Source organism: Camelina sativa, chromosome 19 (genome assembly GCF_000633955.1).
Source record: "Camelina sativa cultivar DH55 chromosome 19, Cs, whole genome shotgun sequence".
Lineage (NCBI taxonomy): Eukaryota > Viridiplantae > Streptophyta > Magnoliopsida > Brassicales > Brassicaceae > Camelina > Camelina sativa.
Window position 1 is genome coordinate 4,280,903 of NC_025703.1, and position 16,884 is coordinate 4,297,786.

Consider the following 16,884-nt stretch of genomic DNA (forward strand, 5'->3'; position numbering starts at 1 on the left):
TTTTTTTTTTTTTTTTTTTTTTTTTTAATAACACGCAGAAGAAGAAGAAGAAGATGAAGATCTCTCTTTTAATGCTTTAAAATTAGGTTCTCCTAACAAGATTTTAGCAAAATATTCGGAACAATATTTAAGATTTTTAGATGATCTTTTTCAATCTTTAGTTTTTTATAAATCAAAAAGTTTTTAAAAAAAAATTATATTTTTTTTTGTTTGCGGTCCTCATATCATACCGATAGATCAGATTAGTAGACATGAACCGATCGGTTTAATACGGTTTGCGGTTTTATGTATCTCACTTTCAGGTTATTTAACTACTCTTTAAGGTCGCTTTGACCATGGCGGAAACTGGAGATCGTTGGTAGTAGAACAGGAGAAGACAACACAACTGTGGAATTGAAACCAACCAGCGAGTTAAAACCGTTCAGACCAAAGAGTTTGAGGAGAAAGAGCCGGGTCTGTTGTAACACGCGCCGTCGGAAGAAGAACGGGGCATGGGTCGACTCTCATGGGCAAGTCCGGTTCAGAGATTCCGTTTCTTCTCTTACTTAACTCAGGTTCTCTTCGTCTCTAATGTTGTTGCTCTCAACAATGGCTAGGTTGACTAGTTGATGATTGTAAGAAAGAAAGATTTGATTTTTCAGATGAAGATACTTAGTATAACACTTGTGTAGTCTCTCTTGTGTTTTTACTCTTCTCTTGCTCTGTAGCAGAAGGGGACAAGAAGTGTTTTGCCTTGCTCTGGCTATAGAAATCGGTATCTTTCGTCTCTAGGTAATCAGTAACTTCCTTTTGTTTTTGTGGTTTCCATGATTGGTTTACTCTGTATCCTCACCTTTACGAGAATGTGTTTCGTTTTGTTAGTTGAAGCTTCAGATTGTGAACTTGATGAAGTTCCAGATGATAGCAAAGTAGCGGAGAAAGACACTGCTCTACATTTAGCATTATCACAGCTTTCGGGTGATTTTGATAAAGGCTCCAAGTTGTCATTGCAGCGGTTTCTCAGAAAAAGGAGAGTTTCTGTAATACCTACTGGTTCCCTTAACCTTGATCTTGCTCTTGGAGTTGGAGGATTGCCAAAGGTTGTTTAATTTAGAGTCTGAGATAGGACTAGCCAAGCTAAAACTATTTCACTTAATGAGGTCTCTAAAATGTGTTGGGTTTTTTTTTGTAGGGAAGAATGGTTGAGGTTTACGGAAAAGAAGCTTCTGGAAAGACAACCCTAGCTCTTCATATCATCAAGGAAGCTCAAAAGCTTGGAGGTAATGTTCTTGAATCTTTCAACACATATGCTTGAATTGGAATCTTGGGACTTGTTACTTGACTCCATCTTAAGTTTGGAACAGTGATCTTCTAGTTTTTTCATTCTTGTTTCTTTGATTTTTGTGAAGTTTATTCTGTGCTTCTTAGCTGGCTGGCTGACTTGCTTTAATGCTTCACTCCGTTAGTTTTTTTTATTTTTAATCTGAAAATAAGGACTTGTTTGTACCAGGTTATTGCGCTTATCTTGATGCCGAGAATGCCATGGATCCTTCTCTAGCAGAATCAATAGGTGTGGACACGGAAGAGCTTCTGATATCACGACCTGATTCTGCTGAAAAGATGCTAAGTATTGTTGATAGGCCTGGGCATTCGGTTAACCATTCGGTTTCGGTTCGGTTGTATTCGGTTTCGGTTATTTTGGATATAGTAATATAGTAACCATTTGGATATTTATGAATTTCGGTTTAGTTCGGTTCGGTTTCTTTCGGTTCGGTTTCGGTTTGGTTATTTAAATAAATAACCATAACTAACATAAATTATATTAACATTAACCAAATAAACCAAATATAACCAAAACTAACCGAATATAACCAAAATTAACCAAATATACAATAACAAAAATACAAAAAAGGGAAAAATATTGATTCAATTTTACAAAATAGTATTTAACTTTGTAAATTCAAAATAATAACATTTACATATATTGATTATTTAAAATATTTAATTGTTTTGAATCTAGAAATAATTTATATTTTAAGTTTATTTTATAGTTTTGCATAATATTAAGTATATAATATTTGATATCTTCTAGGTTTTCGGATATTTCGGTTAACCATTTAATTGTCGGTTCGGTTCGGTTCGGTTTCGGTTAGTTTGGATATAGATTTTTACTAACCATTCGGGTATTTGAAGAATTTCGGTTCGGTTCGGTTTAGTTTTTTTCGGTTCGGTTTCGGTCGGTTATTTGGTTATCGGTTATTTTGCCCAGCCCTAATTGTTGATATGCTAACCAAAAGTGGGTCAGTAGACGTAATTGTGGTTGACAGTGTGAGTATTGAGCTTTTCATTCTTTTCATTTCAATATGTTCATGTATTCTTTCTGCATCTGTTAAAATTAATGGTGGAATTTACAGGTTGCTGCTCTTGCCCCTCAATGTGAACTTGATGTTCCTGTAGGAGAAAGATACAAAGACGCACAATCAAGAATAATGACGCAAGCGCTCAGAAAAATCCACTACTCAATTGGCTATTCTCAGACACTGATCGTTTTTCTTAATCAGGTAAGAGTATTATGGTTTATCCTCCTCGGCTCCTTAAGTTGGATCATTTTGACCCACGTTCCGAAGATAAGACCTCTCTGCTGATTCTGTGATCCAGGTCAGATCACATGTCAAATCTAGCATGCGTTTCCCCCACGCTGAAGAAGTGACTTGTGGAGGAAACGCATTGCCGTTTCACGCAGCTATACGTCTCAAAATGATAAGAACTGGGCTAATAAAGACTGGCAATAAGGTATTGTTAGGGACATTGTTTCCATTGTGTTACTGTAAACTTGGTCTCCCTTGATCTGTAAAAAGGCTGCATATGGCAGTCGTTTTTGTTTAAACCTGATATCTTCATCTTCTTTCGATTGCTTTATTTCCTCAGATAAGTGGTCTGAATGTCTGTGTTCAAGTGGTGAAGAATAAACTGGCACCAGGAAAGAAGAAATCTGAATTGGGAATTCACTTTGGTCATGGTTTCTATGTGGAGCGAGAAGTATTAGAATTGGCTTGTGAGCATGGAGTTATCATTAGAGAAGGAACTAGCTATTTCATCGAAGGTGAGGTCATCGATGGGAAAGACGCAGCTGAGAAGTATCTGGTTGAAAATAAAGAGGTTCTTGATACTGTTGTCGAAATCCTGAGGAACCAGCTTTTCAAGATGTGAAAGAAAGAGAGGACTGTTTCTGTAGAGCCAAACAAATGTCTATGTTTCGATAGAGCCAAACACCAGTTGAGCTGCTTTTTCATCAACCTCGGCTTCCCTATTAAGCAACGTGTAACTAAAAGGGGGATCAGAGAAGACATGCCAAAGCTAGTTGTTGTTAGATGTTATCATAGGTACTGTTCTTGCTAGAGATTATCATGTGCTGCAGATATTCCTGTTTCATTATTTCTTTTTTTGTCTTGAATCACCTCTAACCCATATTTACCAACAATTCGGCAATATCATCTTCACAAAGTTTGACATATGTAATTAAATAGACTAATCATATGTTAGATTAACTGCACTATGGACAGATCCATCTTCCATCCTAATCCAGGACTTGATACGAAAAGGCATTTCAGTAATCTCCAAAATCCTTGATCCTCTTGGCCAATTTCCGTACCCACCATAGCCCGTGTGTCTAGCAAAGCAAAGCCAGAGCTTATTTTTGTATGGACAGCACCAGTCTAGTCCATGGTTGTGTCCTACAAACACAGCCTACGGAAAAATAGAGCCATCATTGTTCCGTTCCATATCAAACTTAAAGGCGTATATATATATATGTAACACAATTTCGTGTTTAGTTGATACCTTAACTGAGGATCTGTTCTCAAGAACTTTCATCATCCCATTTTCAGCTTCTTGAGCAGCAACTTTCTCTTTGTTGATTGATCCGACACATGGTTTTGTTATCCATACCCTTGGAGCTACTTTTTTGAATGCTTTACTAGGAATGTGCCAAAATATCAACTCTGGGATCCTGCACGAAATGAAAATCTTTCAATATCGACTTAGCGAATAATTTATCTCCAAGATATTATCTTGTAGTAGTTATTATCATATAATGAGTTTTCCCCACCAAAATCTTTAATGTTACATACCTTAAATCGGGATTAAGAGTATTAGACTTGGTTTTAAACCATTCAACTTGAGCATTTGAGATAACCTCCGGGTATGAACCACCGCCCGAATCAAGAAAGTATAGCAATGCCACGGGTGGTTTAGAATGATTCGATGATTCCACAAGAAGGACATAGTTAGACATGCTTGGCCATAGCTCCTTAGGACCAATCATTGAGTGTGAGAGTCCATTGGAAGACTTTATTTCTTCCTGAATCAGTTCCACTCGAGTTGTTCCTCTAAACGCGCATCCATCGTCATCATCTTTATCCGATGTGGGGCAGCGAATAGGAGGGATACCGGAAGAAGAGAACCAATCCAAAGGCCAAAAGAAAGAAGCATCATCGTGGTTACCAAAGAGAGTAGACCATGGAATGCCTCTGTCTCTTGTAGGAGATATTGCTTTGTCCCAAAACAAACTTGCGTTTTGAATTGCTATGTTGTTAGCCGTTACAACATCTCCCAAATATACCACAAAATCTGTTCTATTTGAAATTAAAGAAACAGTTATTTCAGTTAATCTTCACATAATCAGTTTAAACAGTAGTGTGTTCAATCCAATGTAACCAAACCATCCAAAACTAACAAACCGACCAAAAATTATAATTACATCAGTTTACAGTTCATTATTTCTACACCAAACTAGTCAAACCAAAATGATAAGGTAATTTTTTTTGTTTTTAACTTCATTGAGTAAAACTGTAAAACCAAATTGGTGCAATTGATGTTTGTCATGACCTGGAGTTTCAGAGTCCAGAACGGCGGACATAAGGTTGAGGGAGTTAACATCCTGACGAGGACCCCAATCAGTCCACGTGTCTTCACCGAAGTGGAGGTCTGCAAAGATTGCGATCTTGAACGGTGTTCCTTCCCGCACCCGAAGATTACTACTACTCTTCGTCGTTGCCGTCGTCGGGATGCTTAGCTCCCATCCTCCTACTCCTACGGCTGATATTAGTGGAAGAGATAGAACGGTGATGATCAGATACAACGACCATCTTTTCATTCTTGGAATAGTAATAATACAGTAGTATGTATGAGACGATTCAAAACTATTTACTGAAGTTGTGATCTTTTCTTTCATGTTTCACAACTTGATAAAGATAAGGGTCCTTTTTGTGTTTGCGACAGAAAATAACTAAATCATTATAAAATTCATCTGTTAAGTTTTCTTGGATTTTGAATTATAAATTAGCTGAACACAAGAAGAAGAAATAATAATAATAATAATAATAATTGAGTTATAAAAACGGGTTAGTAATCCTGAAAAACACAAAATGGCCAAATTAGGTTAACCATCTAAATCGATGTAGAGCATATTCAAAGAATATTCAATTATCTCTTTCTCTCTTTCTTTTAGTTGATAGAAAAGAGAGGAATCTAGCCAATGTTTTTTTAGGGGTCTCCACTATCCAATACCCATGTTACGTCGAGTTCTATTTCAACTTTAAAGGCACATGCACTGACATTAATTTCCACTTCTTCCTCGTAAGTCCTAATCTTTTTTGTCGTTGTTGTCCACAATAGTTTTATATGTTCACCTCCTACTCGAAATGATTAAAAATTTGTAAGTTTTCGAATTTTGTATACTATACACTGTTACGGAAAAGAAAATGTAATTTGGAATTAGAGATTGAGAGGAAAAGATAAACTAACACAAAAGTGTAATAGAAAAGTACAGCTTAAGAGGAGGAGGGTTCTCATGTTATGTAAACTGGACCAACGAATCAAATGGTAATTATGAGAAGAATAAAAGTGAAGTATAAAACAATTGTAACTCTGTAAGGTTTGATTACTCTTACGGAGCTCTATTTTAGTTTTTGTAAAAAAAAAAGTCATCATCTCTTTAGCAATCTGAGCACATCTCCAACAAGATGTAGCGATCCTGTGACCAAAACCTGTTGCATAAACAAACACCATTATAACCCCAACGACTACAACACCAAATAAGTTATTGTTCTGTTCAAAAATCAGGCTTTCATTCTTGTCTTTGAAGTGGATACTGAATATAGCTTTGACTTACCTCTAGTTTCAGTGAAGGGTTTCGACGCACGCAGTCTCGTAGCCAGTTTATAGTCAATGGCAATGAAGGCATTACAGCGCTGGAAGTGACGACTTGTGTCCCTGCAGGTCCTCCACAATGAGGTGCATCTCCACATAGGAAATCATGGGGTGGTAAGGCGGTTATTCCATCGGATTTCAGTGTATGGTCAAGCGCAGCATCTGATTAAGTCACAGGACATATGATCAAGTTTAGGCGTGACATCAACAAGTTTTCAAAGAAGCAATACTTAAGCTTACCTGTTCCTTGGATTGATTTCTCCCATAGTCTTTGTAGTCTGAATTGCCAAGTCAAATCCTTTCTACGTGTATCCGAAGGAATCGCTGATGCACCCGAAATGACCTTGTTGTAAGTAGACATGCTCGGAACAAAAAGCGCTCTTGAGATATGAGTGCCTGAGAGTGTTTCATTCCCCAATACGCATCATAAGTATTGATAGCAAACTCTAAAAACAGAGTACAACTTGTTATCAGATAACCTGAGGAAGCGCAAGTGGTGACGAGCTTTGGAAGTAAAACTTGAGGGTCTCTCACTTCCATGCAGTTGAACAGAAGAATCTATTAGCACATAAGAACTTCAAATTATAAAACACAAAAACCATTTTGCAATACGTCGAACAGAGAAGGAAGTTAAAAGAATTGATTCATCAATGTTGGTCTTGATTACCTGTTTGGAGACTCTGTTAAAGTCTCTAGACTCTCTACTATACTCCCCATTTCTCCTGTAACCATTGACAGCAGTCGACAAGCTTTTGTTTCCTGTGACTGCAGCAGAGAACCATCGACCACAAGCCTCCATGCTTTCTGGACTGTGAGCTCCATCCAAGTAAAAGATCAGATCACCGCATGAAGTTTCCGTCGAACCTGACGATCCCTGTGGATCTGAAACTACATCATGAACAACTTGAGCTCTCCCATGAAGACGTGCCGTTGCAAGACCACGACAGAATGCCACGGGAATCTCAGTTTCCTTGCTTTCCTGCTAAAAAAAATCCGCAAGGAACAAATAAGATTCACCAAGTAGAGTCCTTGGAAGTTTTGATAAAGGATTAATGACCAAGAGCAAAACCCAACATTTGGAAATATCTTCTCCCAGTTCCCAGTTCTCTGAAGCCAGCATCTTGAAAGAGAAACAGCAAGACCTGCATTTACAAGCTGATGATCCCCAGACAAGCCGAGCGCAACTCCGTCCAACTTTTTAAGGTCAAGAGGCGCTACTACTTCCAGAGGAACCTGTAACGCACGATACGCAGCATTCAGCATTTATTCCTTATAGTTTGGTTATTAATTATAGCATCATTAAACCACAGATGTCAAAAAGACCATTATTTGAAACGTAAACTGTTTTATTTCCAAAACTAAGAATCAAAGACACCAAGGAAACTAAGCTAGAACCCTGGTGGTGAGTTCTGGAGCACCCCACAAACTCTCCCAAACCCAAATCATTTTCAAAAATTTGATACCTCTTCCCACATTACTCTCCTAATTATATAGACCCTGGTCAGTGGTCACTAATATACACATGTTGATGTGGCATAAAAATTTGATAAACTCTTCTCAGAACTATAACTTTTTCGAGCTTATACAAATAACTAACCGTTAAAACACCAGCAGAAGTGGAATGAAATATAAAAACCTACTGTAGTTACCTCAAGATTGTTAGCTGTTTTCTGAAGAACTTCCATTGCTTCAGAGAGTTGGGGTACTGTGAAGGCGGGGATTTGAGGCTTTCATTAGCATACAAGAAAACAAAGCAAATCAGAGAATATCTAACATGAAGCTGTCAATGGGAAACTTTGAAACAAATATATTGCATTCAAAAAATTATGAGACAAAGAAAGCCTTTTGAAGAGTAGATAATATAGTTAGAAGGTTTGTACCTTGAGAATCCCAGCCTTATGAAATGCAATATCAGCTAACGTATTTCCTGTGTAGAATTAGCATTGAGAAACCCGAGTTAGAAGGATGAGGGAGAAACTACTTTTGCCTAATGAATTGAAATAGTTTCGCATACCCAATATATCCATATGGTCCATCCCAAGAGAAGCAATGCCGCAGACGATAGGTTTTTGAATCTGTAGTTTGCATTTTCCGTTTTAATGAAGACAGATGTCCAACATTGAATAAATATGACAGGAAAAACTCAGGGGACATAAGCTTCTCAAAAAATGCTTACCACATTTGTCGTGTCAAGTTTTCCCCCAAGTCCAACTTCAATGACAGCAACATCAACCTATCAGGAACAACAGTAGTAAGCATCCAGTTTTAGCCAAATACATAAACCGTTACAATGCAAAGGGAGCTATGGTGAAAGTAGCTGATGAGAGAGGAAATACTGTAAGGAGTGTGAAAGTAAAAACTATACTTGTCGAGACTGGCAAGACCAAGTTACAAGTGATATCATATGATTAATAATAGCAATTTTGGTCCTTAAATAAGCCAACGGGTTTTAAAGGACCATAACTGAAAGTAGCCTATGATGCAATTGCGAAGATGACCCATTTTTTCACAGAATATTAAGTAATGATGACTTGTGTTCGGAAAGAAAAAAAAAAATACATAGAGACTTATTTATTTGAATAATACTAATATACCTTTTCACAAACAAAAATCTTAAATGCCAATACTGTGAGGAATTGAAAAAGAGGCGGCATGGTAAGACCATCTACAGCTTTCTCCTGCAAATAAGAAGCTCACTATTAGATATCTACATTGTTTAGTAATCTACACTGAGTGTTTTACTCATAGTTAACCAATGTCTATAGATAGCATTAATAAAAGGTATACAACAAATACATTCTACAGATCAAGCGAAAACCTTTACATTCTCAGTCCATAAATACAAAGAACACATAGAACGGGAAATTGCTATAAAAGCAATGCAAAGAGCATGGCTTCTGGTAATTCGTGGTAGAATGTTAACATCGAAAAGGGTGTTTTACCTTCAGTAACTTCCAACATTCCCAAAAATACTGTAGAAACTTTTCCTCAGATATATCCAAGCTGGAAAAGCAAAACAGCAGTCAAATCCGTCTCTTGTGTGTTCAAGTAACATTGAAAATCAATATATTGATGAACTTACCCATCAATTCGGAATCTTTCCCTTACATCAATCAGGTGGGGAGATGTAAACATTCCGGTTCGAAACCCACAATTACGTAAAATTGCCTCACTAAAGACACATGTTGAACCCTGAAATACACAAATACAAAGCCAGCACTGAAGAAAATCAGTAGCTACATATGGATATTCTAATCATCAAATATTACTTCCACATAAGCTTAATCATTATGGACCACAGGAATTCCAGAGTTTAGAAAACGGAATATTGCCTCTTGCAGGCTCAGATATGCATTAGATGGTACCATCATAGATAGTTACTTCACTGAATGATGTTGGTTTTCTATTAAGTGCTACGTTCTCGAAGTTGGAAACAACATCATCTCACGTAAGTGCGACACTCTTTCTAGTGACTTTTTTTTTTTAAACTAAAACTCAAATCCTAGGACCTGCATTAGCTAAAGTGAAAAAGCAACGTACCTTCCCTTCAGTTCCTGCGACATGAATAACCTTTAGTTCTTTTATCTTGTCCTCCAGGTCCAAAATCTGTATTCCTCAGACCAAAACAACAAACACAATTCCCAGTGTTTAGTACCATCGAGAAGGAAAGATTACTATAGACAAGAAAAATATGAAAGAAATTTGACTTGAATCACATCACTCCAAATTCTCGATGGCCAGATGTAACATAGGTCATGTATCTCTCGACAGAGAAATCCCAAAAAAACTCAGTCTTAAGAAAAAACAGCCTACTAAATTTCATACTTGCCACAGTTCAGAATGAGTTACACAACATTCATGTCACACAATTTTTTTTGCAAATATTCAACAGTCTTTTTTATGATATCAGTTTTATTTCGTTCAAGCTTACGAACTAGTGTTGACTGTACTCACCTTGAGATATGCGATGACTTGTTCAAGCTTGTCACGACTTCCACTAGTAGGTGTGCGGTCTCCACGGTTTCGACGAGAAATAAGAGTCGACAGCGCTTCCATGGCATCATCATATGAAGATAAAGCTGGATTATCTGCCTTGTCTTCCTTTGAATCCATATCAATGACAGTCTTCTCCACAACTTCTGTTGATTTGCTAGAGTACCTAAGATCTAGAGACACCAACATAGCAATATTTCACACCAGCCTCAGGCATGAAACTAGTGTAAGCATAGAGTGGTGTATATACTTACTGTTGTTGAAATGAACACGATCCCTAGTGACCGAAGGTAAACTGTGAAAGCCCCTCTTTGTTTTAGTGAAGAAAGATTTCCTTTTGTCAAAAAAGAATGGAACTCCAGGTGCTCCGCACTTTAGAAGCCCTTTCGCATAAACGAGCATCAGGGAATCTCAAATCTGCAACCAAAACATGCTTAGATAAGTTAGTAACTTGTCCGTTCTCTCTTTCTCATTCATGCCATTGTTCAATCACATAAGCCCCCAAAAGTGTCCCTATAAAAAAAAAGTATAGCTCATTCCAATTGTGGAACACTCATATATATTCAGCCTCAACCCAGTTTCGAAGCAAGCACACAGAATCGATTGAGGAACACAAAAATACCTATAAAGTTTCAATCTTTCAGAAAGTAATATAGCCGAACCCAAAAGCAGTATAAGAGACGGATAGAGAGAACCAACCATGGGAAAGCTTCAATGGGTAAATCGAGTTCGCGGGTCAATAAAAGTCTTTTGTTCTCGTGTGGCTCTTCTTATTGCAACGTATGAAGTATCAATCAGTTCCAAGTAATTGTGGTAATCTGGGGAGAATCTTCTTCTTTAAGCCTTTTAGGGTTTGTGGGGTTGGAGACTGTCTCAGCACTCAGCAGCCATTTGCACTCTCCACCACCTTCGTTTTCGAATCATCCATCATCTTCCTCATCCCAACTTAATTAAAGCCATTCAATTAAATTATTAAATAAATTATTTCTTTTTTTTTTGGTTTTGTCTCAAACAGTTCAATATCAAAAGTAGTTTTGTCAAAACTAACAAAAAAAACCTCCAAATCTCAATTTTTGCTTAGAAATTAGAATTATATGTAAAACTCTATTTTGTTGAATCATGGTAATTACCCTAATAAATTATAATATAAAATTACTCAAATCAAGTTTATAATCAAAATAAAAATAAAAGTGGTCCATAAGGCCATCTTTATAGGCATAACTATGAGGGTGTTCTTGGGCTTTTTTTATTTGGGAAAAATTAGAAAGTGGGCTTAGATCATTAAAACTAATCTTATTTGAGAACTGTTTTTTTGTGTTGTTCTTGTGTTCAATTTTAATTGGAAAGATATTTTTGGTCGTCGAGAGATTACTCTCGTTTCATCTTCTTCGGTATGGTCGACCTAGGGTTGTTTTTGTTCTCTCCCAAACGGCGAAACGGCCATTTCAATTTCTTCTCTTTGATATTGTGCCGATCTCGGCGATCTCCTCGTCTCCTCTGTCTCCGTCGTATCGCCAAGCTCCTCGTCTCCACTGTCTCCGCTGTCTTGCCAAGCTCCTCAGCTCCTCTGCAAGAGATCTCCTCGTCTCCTCTGTCTCGGCTGGCTCGCAAATCTCATCTCCGGCGAACAAAGGCAAAGGTAATCTCATCTCCTTGGTTTCATCGATGTTTCATCGATTTAGGGTATTGAAATCTTTGAATTAGGTTTGGATTTAGTATAATATAATAGGGTTTCGTCTCATCTGTCAAAGTTTTTGATTAACATAGGATTTGTTTGAGTCAATTTTGAGTGTCGTGTGTTGTTTGAGTCAATTTTGAGTGTCGTGTGTTGTTTGAGTCAATTTCGATTATGCTTTAGCCTTTGAATTAGAGTATAATGCCGTGTCTTTGAATTAGAGTCAATTTTGAGTGTCGTGTGTTGTTTGAGTCAAACCTTGTGAGTCAATTTCGATTATGTTTGAGTCAATTTACAGTGATGAACATTAATTGATTTTGCTTGTTTGTTTATGAGGCTTGTAGGTGAGGTTATACATGGGAAATTAAATCGGATATCCATCATCAAACTTGCATCATCAAGACCTTTCGATATAGACAAGGTAATGGTTATTTAGAATTTCCTTGTCTTCATAATCGGATATCCATCACAAGGTAAGTGTATATTCACAGTTTTGTGATTGTTGCATGTTAATCTCGGATGTTTGATTAGGTTTATTTCTTGTAATTGAGTTGTTGTGAATTAAGTGTCACTTAATTGTGGCTTGTTAATCTCAAATCGGATGATTCTAGTTAGTGTCCGCATCTAACCTTTTATCATCTTGTCATGTTCTCGTATTAGTTGTGATTGTAGTTTTGCTATTTAGGTTTCAGTAGTCTTAAAACTTGGATGATTTGAGTGGTGTTGTGGTTTAGGTAGTAGTGTAAGTGTATATTCACAGTTTTTATTTGATTGTAGTGGCTTGTTAATAAGTGTTGTGTAATGTCCGCTGTAGTTTATGTTTGTTTTAACTATGTTTGTCCTATGTTTTTAATGAATCTCGAATGTTTGTTTTAACTATGCTTGTTTGCTATGTTTTTAATGCACTTTAAATGTTTGTTTTAACTATGGTATAATCCTATGTTTCTTATGTTTTTAATGAATACTCGAATGTTTGTTTCCATTGTTATATAGTATTTGGAAACTTATATATGTGTTTCGGTTTCAGGTTGAACAAGTCATGGACTCTTTATACGACTATGGTATAAACAGTCCATTAGACTATAGTTCCGATTCAGAAGAGGAGGCTAAGACCTGTTACTATCCTCCGCAACCATCAACTGAGATTGGATTCACAAGTCTGTGGAGCCGTGAAGCTCAACCAATTCCTGATTATGAGACACAACTGATCCAACTCAAGGACCAACTGATCCAGCTCAAGGACCAACAAAACCATTCAGATCAAAGGTTGGTGAACCTGGAGAGGGTTGTTACTGAGTCACGAGAGAAGAAACCATTGTGTCAAATGGCCCTTGAATTTGTAGTTCTTGGTTGCTTCGGTATGATTGTATTGCTAGTGGTATTTATCTTGTTTAAGTAAATTAGATTAGGCTTTGGTATTTGGATTGTAGTTTTAAAGTTCACATGAGTTTATATGAGAAATGACCAAAGTTCACATGAGTTTATATGAGAAATGACCAAAGTTCACATGAGTTTATATGGGAAATGACCTCTATATATATGAGAAGAGCACAAGAGTGTAAATCATCAAAATCAAACATACATTTTCTCTTCTCTCTTTTGTTCATCTTCTCTCTTTTGTTTGTATTTTTTTTTTTTTANATGATTCTAGTTAGTGTCCGCATCTAACCTTTTATCATCTTGTCATGTTCTCGTATTAGTTGTGATTGTAGTTTTGCTATTTAGGTTTCAGTAGTCTTAAAACTTGGATGATTTGAGTGGTGTTGTGGTTTAGGTAGTAGTGTAAGTGTATATTCACAGTTTTTATTTGATTGTAGTGGCTTGTTAATAAGTGTTGTGTAATGTCCGCTGTAGTTTATGTTTGTTTTAACTATGTTTGTCCTATGTTTTTAATGAATCTCGAATGTTTGTTTTAACTATGCTTGTTTGCTATGTTTTTAATGCACTTTAAATGTTTGTTTTAACTATGGTATAATCCTATGTTTCTTATGTTTTTAATGAATACTCGAATGTTTGTTTCCATTGTTATATAGTATTTGGAAACTTATATATGTGTTTCGGTTTCAGGTTGAACAAGTCATGGGCTCTTTATACGACTATGGTATAAACAGTCCATTAGACTATAGTTCCGATTCAGAAGAGGAGGCTAAGACCTGTTACTATCCTCCGCAACCATCAACTGAGATTGGATTCACAAGTCTGTGGAGCCGTGAAGCTCAACCAATTCCTGATTATGAGACACAACTGATCCAACTCAAGGACCAACTGATCCAGCTCAAGGACCAACAAAACCATTCAGATCAAAGGTTGGTGAACCTGGAGAGGGTTGTTACTGAGTCACGAGAGAAGAAACCATTGTGTCAAATGGCCCTTGAATTTGTAGTTCTTGGTTGCTTCGGTATGATTGTATTGCTAGTGGTATTTATCTTGTTTAAGTAAATTAGATTAGGCTTTGGTATTTGGATTGTAGTTTTAAAGTTCACATGAGTTTATATGAGAAATGACCAAAGTTCACATGAGTTTATATNTTGTCATGTTCTCGTATTAGTTGTGATTGTAGTTTTGCTATTTAGGTTTCAGTAGTCTTAAAACTTGGATGATTTGAGTGGTGTTGTGGTTTAGGTAGTAGTGTAAGTGTATATTCACAGTTTTTATTTGATTGTAGTGGCTTGTTAATAAGTGTTGTGTAATGTCCGCTGTAGTTTATGTTTGTTTTAACTATGTTTGTCCTATGTTTTTAATGAATCTCGAATGTTTGTTTTAACTATGCTTGTTTGCTATGTTTTTAATGCACTTTAAATGTTTGTTTTAACTATGGTATAATCCTATGTTTCTTATGTTTTTAATGAATACTCGAATGTTTGTTTCCATTGTTATATAGTATTTGGAAACTTATATATGTGTTTCGGTTTCAGGTTGAACAAGTCATGGGCTCTTTATACGACTATGGTATAAACAGTCCATTAGACTATAGTTCCGATTCAGAAGAGGAGGCTAAGACCTGTTACTATCCTCCGCAACCATCAACTGAGATTGGATTCACAAGTCTGTGGAGCCGTGAAGCTCAACCAATTCCTGATTATGAGACACAACTGATCCAACTCAAGGACCAACTGATCCAGCTCAAGGACCAACAAAACCATTCAGATCAAAGGTTGGTGAACCTGGAGAGGGTTGTTACTGAGTCACGAGAGAAGAAACCATTGTGTCAAATGGCCCTTGAATTTGTAGTTCTTGGTTGCTTCGGTATGATTGTATTGCTAGTGGTATTTATCTTGTTTAAGTAAATTAGATTAGGCTTTGGTATTTGGATTGTAGTTTTAAAGTTCACATGAGTTTATATGAGAAATGACCAAAGTTCACATGAGTTTATATGAGAAATGACCAAAGTTCACATGAGTTTATATGGGAAATGACCTCTATATATATGAGAAGAGCACAAGAGTGTAAATCATCAAAATCAAACATACATTTTCTCTTCTCTCTTTTGTTCATCTTCTCTCTTTTGTTTGTATTTTTTTTTTTTTACAATGTTTTTTTTTTCATTTGAATTTGGTATTGTATTTTGAATTTTAGTAAAAATTTTATAAGTTTGCAATTTAAATGTTATTTTATAAGTTTTTATAATTATAATATGTTTAAGAATATTATATTATTAAATCTTATGATCTTAAACATGTTCTCCCAATAACTAACTTTTTAACAAAAGATCTTAACTACTGATCTTACATTATTTTCCTAATATATTTAGTCTAAGAACACCAAAAAAAGTTGTCCCTTTAAAGATGCCCTAAAAATCTACACAAATGTTCTTATTATATGAAGATAATCAAATGATGTTAAAACAAAAAAATGAAAATAGTCAAAGTTTAAAGATAATCATGTATTCCAAAATTATACAATTACAGAAATTAGCATCGTTCTACTGATAATTAACTGATAACATACGACCTATCTAGAATTAATCGCCTCTTACTCAGCTTCACTTTGTGGTTGTTACAACTTTTACAAACTATTGTCATTAGAAAAAAAAAAGTTGTATTCCTTGCCTGAAAACAATTCTTGAAGGTTTGAAACAAATAAATTTATACAAGTCTACCGTGGCAAGTGCACATCTCTCTGTACATATCTTAAAATCACTGTTAGTTGTAGTTCAACTTCCATTTTTTTTCTTCTCCATACTTAAAAAATAAATGTTCAAGTTGCGATGCTATCTTTTTATAAATACTTCTCTCGTACCTTCTGACAATTGAAACAATTTGGTAAATATAGGTCAAGTCAAACGTGGGTACATTACATAACAATATTAATTGGTGTAACTTGTGTAAGTCAGAGTCAATTGAAACATTTTGTTACGTAGGTCAAGTAACCGGTTACTGTGCACGTCTTGATGGTAAATACGCCAAGGCTTTCATGAGTTATTTTAGAGATTAATTTAGGGCTCGAATATCAAAACCAAAAAAAAAAAAAAAATGAGAATTGAGAATTGAGAGACGGTACCTATCTTGAAAAGAAAAATCGTTTATTGCGTTCTAAACCCTCTTAACATGCAAATACTAGTATACTACGGCTTGGCACTCAAAACACAACGAGGTCACGGGGATGCCTATTGCTTACCGAGGAATTTTTCGAATCCCAAAATTTATCGCCACTTGTGTTTTTCTTTGACGAACTATTTGTCTCCATGAGTGAATTTAAGTTAGAAACAGTTCACAAAATGTAAAATAAATATATAAGTTAAATGGGGAAACAAACGGAGTCATGAGAAAGAGATAAGGTTTAGAACGCAGTAGAAACACACATGTGATAAGCTTCGTTTCGTTCGTTATCACAACTTCTTCTCTCTGCTTCACATGCCCAAGATTGGGAATATGAAGTCTATATTTGTGTTACTACTACTACTACGTACTACACTTTTGGTAAATACCTATTTCATACAAAATATTTTATATACAAAATATGATAATATTGGTGTATAATCAGTAGTTAAGTATTTTATAATTAATTTAAACATGATTATTGATTGG

At 35.9% G+C, this 16,884-nt stretch overlaps 3 protein-coding genes across 5 annotated transcripts; 1 reads left to right on the forward strand and 2 right to left on the reverse strand.

Annotated features, from left to right (window-relative positions):
* LOC104764719 (DNA repair protein recA homolog 2, mitochondrial) lies at positions 333-3,275 on the forward strand. Its single transcript, XM_019240703.1, has 9 exons — positions 333-554; positions 711-771; positions 862-1,079; positions 1,172-1,259; positions 1,490-1,606; positions 2,249-2,307; positions 2,394-2,540; positions 2,638-2,772; positions 2,908-3,275. Exons 1-9 carry the CDS (start codon positions 492-494, stop codon positions 3,187-3,189), a joined length of 1,170 nt encoding a protein of 389 aa, XP_019096248.1. The 5' UTR covers positions 333-491; the 3' UTR covers positions 3,190-3,275.
* LOC104764717 (probable inactive purple acid phosphatase 16) lies at positions 3,370-5,337 on the reverse strand. The gene is made up of 4 exons (XM_010488305.2): positions 4,867-5,337; positions 4,110-4,608; positions 3,820-3,988; positions 3,370-3,726 (listed from the first exon to the last, which is right to left on the reverse strand). The coding sequence occupies exons 1-4, from the start codon at positions 5,210-5,212 to the stop codon at positions 3,508-3,510; spliced, it is 1,233 nt and encodes a 410-aa protein (XP_010486607.1). The 5' UTR covers positions 5,213-5,337; the 3' UTR covers positions 3,370-3,507.
* On the reverse strand, positions 5,745-16,489 carry LOC104764720 (folylpolyglutamate synthase). 3 transcript variants are annotated; one of them, XM_019241599.1, is made up of 18 exons: positions 16,475-16,489; positions 10,882-11,127; positions 10,437-10,599; positions 10,144-10,355; positions 9,730-9,795; positions 9,272-9,381; positions 9,132-9,192; positions 8,784-8,867; positions 8,366-8,422; positions 8,204-8,264; positions 8,070-8,116; positions 7,839-7,916; positions 7,264-7,422; positions 6,857-7,171; positions 6,669-6,747; positions 6,430-6,585; positions 6,152-6,351; positions 5,745-6,026 (listed from the first exon to the last, which is right to left on the reverse strand). In XM_019241599.1, exons 3-18 carry the CDS (start codon positions 10,582-10,584, stop codon positions 5,967-5,969), a joined length of 1,893 nt encoding a protein of 630 aa, XP_019097144.1. In that variant the 5' UTR covers positions 10,585-10,599; positions 10,882-11,127; positions 16,475-16,489; the 3' UTR covers positions 5,745-5,966. The 3 variants fall into 3 exon arrangements, with proteins under 3 accessions (XP_019097144.1, XP_010486610.1, XP_010486609.1); XM_010488308.1 differs by lacking the exon at positions 16,475-16,489 and having other exon boundaries at positions 6,857-7,168; XM_010488307.1 differs by lacking the exon at positions 16,475-16,489 and having other exon boundaries at positions 10,805-10,895.